Here is a 7,683-nt window from a genome sequence, read left to right as displayed (position 1 = left end):
TCTCTGCTCTGCAGGTTGCGTTACTTGAGATGGTGAGGTGGAATTGTTTTGTTTTCTTCACTGTCCTTTGCTGGGATTTCCTGCGGCCGTTGCACAAGAGGAACCCGGTTGTTAGCAAAGAGTTTTACCCTTCCCACAGCTTTACAGCCACTGGGAGAGCACAAGGTGACACGAAGTGGCCGCTGGACAACATCCCCATCGGTGTCTGTCCCCTCTTTTAACACTCTACCCCCCAATTATTTTAACATCTCCTCCTTTCTATTCAATCTTTGAGCTCCTTAGCAAATAACTAATGGCACTCATTAACCATTGGCCTGGGAAGAGCTTCAGGGATTCCTCCTGGGAGCATCAAGGCCAGGGGCAAGCTTTGAAGGATATGGATTTGCACAAAGAAAGTGGAAGCATCCATCGTGTTTCCACAATTTGAGCTTGGACCATGCATCTCCAGGGCTTTGATGGGGCCACCGTGGAGCTCAGTGGGTGCCCGTGAAGCTCCTCCTGCGAGCAGACCACCTGCCTCTGTGGTTTCCTCACCGTTTATTTCACAATCCGGATTTTCCAGGCAACACCAAGCAAGCCGGAAGGTTTGTGGTGGTGTGGGGACCGTGTGCTACAGCTGATAAAAATACGGGGGAGGGCTGAGTCATGATTGAATCCGGCACCGGCAAAGAGCGGATGCGCAAGACTGTAGGAGATGGGACAAGGGGGAATGGCTTTAAATTGGAAGGGGAAAGGTTTAGATTAGACATTAGGAAGAAATTCTTCATGATGAGGGTGGGGAAGGTGTGGCTGCCCCATCCCTGGAGGGGTTCCAGGCCAGGTTGGATGGGGCTTGGAGCCCCTGATCCAGTGGGAGGTGTCCCTGCCCATGGCAGGGGGTGGGACTGGATGGGCTTTGAGGTCCCTTCCAACTCAAACCTTTCCATGATTCTCTGAGAGGATGTCAGAGGAGGGAGGGGATTCGGCCCCTCTGCTCTGCTGAGCCCTCACCTGGAGCCCTGCGGTCAGTTCTAGAGTTCTCAGCACAGGAAGGATGTTTCTTCCTAAGATCTCATCTCAGTATCCCCTCTTTCAGCTCCAAACCGTTCCCCTCACCCTGTCCCTGCCCTCCCTGATCCAGAGCCCCTCCCCAGCTTTCCTGGAGCCCCTTTCAGCACTGGAAGCTGCTCTGAGGTCTCCTCGCAGCCTTCTCTTCTCCAGGCTGAACAACCCCAACTCTCTCAGCCTGTCCTCCTACAGGAGGTTCTCCAGCCCTCGGATCATCTCCGTGGCCTCCTCTGGACCTGTCCCAACAACTCCATGTCCTCCCTGTGCTGAGGACTCAGCCCTGGCTCCCACGGGTGGCCCTGAGGTCACGGTGCACCCAGCCCATCCCTAACCCCACCCGTTAACCTCCTGGGGGCTCTTTTTGCCATGCAATTATTTTTCGTCATGCAGGAATTGAGAGGAAACGCCTCAATTTCCTCTTTTATGCCCACGAGAGCTCTTCCCCCATCTGTGGGGCTGCAGGAGCCCCAGGGCGCTGGCAGCACCCCGCTTCTTTTGCAACCAGAGCTGCCTTCCTTCAGGTGTTGGGAACCTCCCTTTTGTCCCTTGGGAGTGGTGGGATGTGGGTTTTCAGGATGCAGTGCCCTCCGTGCCTCAGTTTCCCCAGTCGGAAAGATCCCTAGTGCCTGGATTAGCAGCCTCATCGAGACATTCGGCCACGTGTGCGCACACTCCTATGTGTATACGAATCCTTTTATCCCCACCTCGGCCCCCCAATTTCCCTGCAAGCAGGAGGCGAGGTGCTGGCTTTGCCCCCTTCAGCTTAAGGCCATACTTATAAACACTCTATTACTAATTAATAAGAGATTAATAGCAGTGGCAGTTCGCTAACACGCAAGCATGAATCATTTATTAGTTATTAATATGGACTTTAGTACCCTCTGAAATTCGGTTTAGCATTTATTATGGGGTTGATGTGGTGCAAAGCCCAACAGAACTCGGGCTTAGGGGGGGTTCCCATCTTCCTGACCCCCAGGATTCCCCGTGTCTCGCACTGGGCTGGAGGCCACCAAGGCACAAACCCCGCACGTGGCGTACGTGGCTCTGGTCACCCTTTCTGGCTCCTTCCCAGCTCCACGCTCAAACTCATCCCCTGCTTGGGCTTTTCCTGCTGATTTTGGCTTTTCTTATTTGAGGCACATAGAGAAGAAAAAGAAGGGAGGGGGAAAAAAAAAACCCAAACCAAACAAGCCACAAAAGTCTTTTTTTTGTTGTTGTTGTTGTTGTTTTTCACCCCCATCTCCCCCACCCCCAAAATACATTTCACATGCTCATTCCAGAGAAAACTGTGCCAGGTGTGCCCTGCCCAAAGCTGCCTTCGGTGCCGGCTGCGAGGGTCCCTGCCCGGCCCCCTCCCACCCCCCCGTAAAAAAAACCCAACAGATGCTGAACAAGGGCTCACGGTGACGCCGGTGGGACCTCGGTACGACACGGCATGCACGGCTCCGGGAGCGAGGGGACACCAGGCATGCGGAGGGGTGACGGGGAACGGCTGGAGCCATGGCAGGGGAGAGCTGGGAAGCATCTCCCCAGGTTGAGGGCCGGATCCTGGCAGCCTGTGGAGGAGGGCTGGGTGCTGAGCCCATGGGCTCCTTCACCCTTCTGCTCCTCGGGGTTCAGCCGGGGGCTTCAGGGGTACCCAACAGCCATGGGTGCGAGAGGAGGATGGGGAGAGCAGGATGGGGTGCAGGGGATGACTTGGGAGCTGGAAGGGGCACCCAACACCCATGGATGGGGAGAGCAGGATGGGGTGGATGGGATGTCCTGGGGGCCAGGAGGGGAATCCAGCACCCATGGGTGGGAAAGAAGGATGGGGACAGCAGGATGGGGTGCAGGGGATGAATTGGGAGCTGGAAGGGGAACCCAACACCCATGGGTGGGAGAGGAGAATGAGGAGAGCAGGATGGTGTGCAGGGAATGTCCTGGGGGCCAGGAGGGGAATCCAACACCCATAGGGGGGAGAGAAGGATGGGGAAAGCAGGATGGGGTGCAGGAGATGAACTGGGAGCTGGAAGGGGAACCCAACACCCATGGTGCGAGAGAAGGATGGAGAAAGCAGGATGGGGTGCAGGGGGTGAACTGGGAGCTGGAAGGGGCACCCGACACCCATGTGCCTGTAGAAATGGAGACAGAAGTGGGACCTGCAGCATCCTCCAGGGTGCATAGAATGGGATGAGGAGGAAGCAATGGGCTCCCCGCCCTGTCTAGGTCTCATCCAGGCTTTTCCCTTCCAGCCGTGCCAGCTCTGCTTCTTCTCTCCCACCAAAAACCCTATGCCCTGAGCCGAAGGCAACGGTGCTTTGGCCAGGGCTGGGAGGGGAAGCCAGGGACCGTCCCCGCGGCAGCAGGGAGCGCAGCGACCCTGACCCATGGTCCCCAGCACTGGAGAGGGGCAGGATCCAGGTGGATGCAATGGATGTGCCAACCGGGACCTTTTCCCAGTGCTTGCTTTAGCCGTTGGTTCCCAAGCTGCTTGTCCCAAGCCTTTCTCTCCTCTTCTTTCCTGGGCTGCATGGCCAACCCGCGCAGGACGAGCCGGCTCTCGCTCTTCCGTAGACTTTGGTTTTGCAAGCCAAGAAAAACAGCCCCAAAAACACCTTTTGCCCCATCCGCATCCTGAGTATCCATCCCTCCAACCCTGCGCCAGCAGCTGGGGCGCATGCAAAGACATGCTCCTGATTTTGGCCTCATTTTGCCTTTTTTAACCCCTTTTTTTCCTTGCTGACACCTCCTCCCAGCCTGGCCTTGAGTGGGTTATTATTGCTTGTGCAGGAGGAACCCTATACACCCACGTTTGCAGATGGTGCCTCTTAAAGCCACCGATGAGAAGCTCTCCAGGCGCGGCCGTACCCTGCGGAGGGTCCGGTTTTGCTGAGGGGTTGGGAGAGAGGTCAAGCTCGGCACAGCTTCCCCCAGCGCCCAAGTCCCGCATCGCCCCGGAAGACTTTATTCTTGGAAATCCCTTAAAAAGAAAAATCATCGGACCAACAAAAATAAAACCCCAACAAGGAGAAAAAGAGAAGAACCGGAAACAACCACCGGGCAAGTTTTCTGGAGAGTCTCTTAAAAAAAAAAGGGAAAAAAGGAGGGAGAAAAGAAGGAAGCAGTTTTTTTCCCAGGCCCAAACGCTGCTGATCTCTTGGGTAGAGAAATGCATAGTTGGTAGCAAAAATGTTGGCTACATTGGGAGCCCCTGGAGCTAGGAGAGCTCCTGAGCCATGGAGCCCCAAGGGCTCACCACAAGGCTGGGACAGCTGGGGTCATCGCTTCCAAACCCTGAGGTCCATACGGTCCTCCAGAATGTCTCCGGCTGTGTCCCAGCGCAGTGAGGTGCCACCACCAGCTCCAGGATATCACCGGTGCTCCCACACCCACCCCAGCCCACCCAGGGCTGGGCAGCAGACAATGGTTCTCCTCTGGGAGAGGCTTAGATCATCTTCATGTTGAACTTTCTAGCTCCTCCTTGGCCGGTGGTGGTGGTGGGACCATCCACCTTGCGGAAGGAGTACTCCACCGAGAAATTGTTCTTGTGCTGCCCCCGGCCCCGGCTCCAAACGAAGAGGAGGAGGAAGCAGAAGAGCACCACGCCCAGGAAGGTGATGCAGCCCATGGCCGTGGAGACCAGGATGGTCTTGAGGTCCAAAGTAAACTTCAAGAAGACTTGAGTGTCATTGTGGGAGGTGTCGTTGAACTCATTGAGGTACAAAGTCCGGTTGGCGTAGTGGGAGCCATCGGTTGGGTGCCCCTTGACTGTTAGGGTGGCAAAGTAGGTGTCGTTGCCCCCGGCGTTGCTGGCGATGCAGATGTAGGTGCCGCTGTCCTGCACCTGGGCAAAGCGGATCTCCAAGGTGCCCCCAGGCAGCACGGTCGCCCGCCCTGTGCTGCGGGTGGTGATCATGCGATGTTGAGGGGACACCCAGGAGATGGAGGGATCTGGTTCCCCATCTGCCCGGCAAAGAAAGGACACGGACTGCCCTTCCCGGGCCGTCACGTGCTGCAATTTCCGATCCCTTATCTTGGGCTTCTGGCAGGTGAAATACTCGAAGAGCACAGAGTCCGGGAAGTCCCGCAGAGCATTGCCCTGGATTTCGGGCGGTGAGGAGCACATGGGCTGCTGCCCATCGAAGTTGAGCGTCTTCCGTCGCTGCAGGATCCAGAGGAGGCGGCAATCACAGGCCAGGGGGTTCCTGTCCACCCGCAGCGTCTCCAGTGTGTTGACGGAGTGGAAGGTGCTCTCCTCCAGTGTGGAGAGAAAGTTGCTGGAGAGGTTGAGCAGCCGGATTTGTCTCAGGCCGGAGAAAGCCTGAGGCTCCACAGTTACCAAGAGAGCGCCCACGATGTGGAGCTCTTGGAGCCGGATGAGGTCTTTAAAGGAGCCCTTCAGCACAGTGCTAATGGGGTTGTAGGACAGGTTCAGGTACCGGAGATACACCAAGTTCCTCAAGGCAGCGGTGGGCACAGCTGTGATGTTGGTGTAGGTGATGGAGAGTGAGGTGAGGTTCAGGCCCTGGAAGCTGGTGGGGGAGACGTCTTCCAGCAGTGGCCAGTTGTCAATCTCCAGTTGCAGGAGGTTGTAGAGCTTCTTGAAGTTTTGGTCCTCCAGCGCGGAGATGCTGAGGTGCCGGAGCCGCAGCACCTCCAGGTTCTGGAGGTAGGAGAGTGATTCGGCCGAGATGGAGGTCAGGTTGCACTTCTCGATGGTCAGCTGCTCCAAGCCGAGCAGTCCCGAGAAGGCGCGTTGGGAGATGTACACCAAGTCGTTATCACCCACCTCCAGGCTCTTCAGGTTGCGCAGGTCCTGGAACATGTAGTCCAGCAGGATGACGAGTTTGTTCTCGCTAATGTCCAGGAGGGTGAGGTTGGTCAGCTTGGTGAAGACCCCTGGAGGGATGAGCTTGAGCTGGTTCCCCCGGAGCCGTAAGGTCTGCAGGTTGAACAGGTTGCTGAAGGCGCCCGGCTCCACATTGGAGATGATGTTCTCGCTGAAATCCAGCTCTTCCAGCAGTGGGTAAGGGGAGAGGTCACCCGGGTTCAGGCAGCGGATGCGGTTCTTGTTGAGATCCAGGATCTTGGTCTCGGTGGGGATGCCCTCAGGGATGGAGGTGAGCCTCTTGCGGTGACACACCACTGACTTGATCTGCGGGGCACACTCGCAGCGGGCAGGGCAGGCTGCCACCCGCAGAGGGCTCAGAAGGACCAGGTGGAGGACCAGCACCAGGAGCCAACATGTCATTTTGTAGAGCATGGTCTTATGGGCTCGCTACCATTCTCCCATGCGTCTGGAACGGAGAGAGATGCAGAGTCAGTGGTGAGCCCAGAGGAGCTAACAAAGTCCTACTCATCCCCAGATCCCCCTTCCATCTTCTGCGACTGGAAAACGTTTTACAAACCATGGCCCTCATCACAGAATTATAGAGTGGTTTGGGTTGGAAGGAACCTCAAAGCCCATCCAGTTCCAACCCCTGCCATGGGCAGGGACACCTCCCACTGGATCAGGGGCTCCAAGCCCCATCCAACCTGGCCTGGAACACCTCCAGGGATGGGGCAGCTCTGGGCAACCTGTTCCAGGGCCTCCCCACCCTCACAGGAGAACATTTCTCTCTAAGATCTCATCTCAATCTCCCCTCTTTCAGCTGAAAACCCTTCCCCCTCATCCTATCCCTGCCCTCCCTGATCCAGAGCCCCTCCTCAGCTTTCCTGGAGCCCCTTCAGGCACTGGAAGCTGCTCTAAGGTCTCCCTGGAGCCTTTTCTTCTCCAGGCTGAACAACCCCAACTCTCTCAGCCTGACCTCATACGGGAGGTTCTCCAGCCCTCGGATCATCTCCGTGGCCCTGATAAGGTTCAAAAGCCCCTGGGGAACCCCACTGACTCTTCCTGGGCAGCTAAGTGACCCGGTGACTGTGCCCTATGCAAAGTAGGGGTAAAAAAGACTCACTGTCTGCACAGGCTGTTAGAAGAGCAGGGAAACTGAGGCAGGGGGAGAGATTGGTAAGAGGAGGCATGGTTGCAGACCCACATCTGAGCCTCTGCTCTGCCTCCAGCCCACACCCACTCTGTGTTGCTGATGGTGCATGTACAGGCTCAGGGGATTGAGGGCACAAACATCCCAGGATAAGCCCCAGAACCCCCAGGGCGGTGTAGGAGCAAAGAGCTGCAGGCAGATACCTTGCAAACTCATGACACAGGTGGGACACTGCATCCTCTCTACTCCTAGTGCAGCTGCAGCGTGGTCTCATCCAGTGGCACGAATCCTTCCCAGGCCCCACGCTCAGCGAGGTCCTGCGGGATGGGGATGCTCAGTGCCACACGGAGCCGATTCTCCCATCCCTCTCCTCTTGGAGAGGAGATTAGGGCGGCCGCCGGCACAATCTTCGCAAGATGAGGGATTAACACCGACCTCACGCGGCACGGTGCCCCGGCTGCCCTCCTTTCCAGGGATTAGCACCTCCCCACCGCTTTCCCTTTTCTCTGCTCCTCTCTCCCTGCTCCATGTGTCCTTCTGTACCCCAAATCCATCAGGTGCCCCCACGCCTGGAAACGCACCTCCCAGTGCCCGGGCAAACCCTCAGCCACCTTTCCTTAACGAAACACTGCAATTAACCTAATTAAAGTGGCAGAGCTGCTCTGTTGGGGCA

The 7,683-nt window shown here is 56.9% G+C and overlaps 1 protein-coding gene across 5 annotated transcripts in view; it reads right to left on the bottom strand.

The window, feature by feature from the left end:
- Window positions 1-3,466: 3,466 nt before the first annotated feature.
- LINGO3 (leucine rich repeat and Ig domain containing 3) overlaps window positions 3,467-7,683 on the bottom strand; it is a 41,226-nt gene continuing 37,009 nt past the window's right edge. For 4 of the 5 annotated variants that reach the window (XM_054049969.1, XM_054049968.1, XM_054049970.1 and 1 more), the window contains one exon: window positions 3,467-6,326. In XM_054049969.1, the coding sequence (XP_053905944.1) occupies window positions 4,475-6,292 (1,818 nt within the window). In that variant the 5' untranslated portion in view covers window positions 6,293-6,326 and the 3' untranslated portion in view covers window positions 3,467-4,474. Of the gene's footprint in view, window positions 6,327-7,213; window positions 7,362-7,683 lie in introns of those variants that run through there. The other variant, XM_054049971.1, reaches the window with a different exon arrangement.

This window comes from Cuculus canorus, chromosome 27, assembly GCF_017976375.1.
Source record: "Cuculus canorus isolate bCucCan1 chromosome 27, bCucCan1.pri, whole genome shotgun sequence".
NCBI classification, from domain to species: Eukaryota; Metazoa; Chordata; class Aves; order Cuculiformes; family Cuculidae; genus Cuculus; species Cuculus canorus.
The sequence above is the reverse complement of the archived record's forward strand: the minus strand, read 5'-3'. Positions and strand labels throughout refer to the sequence as shown.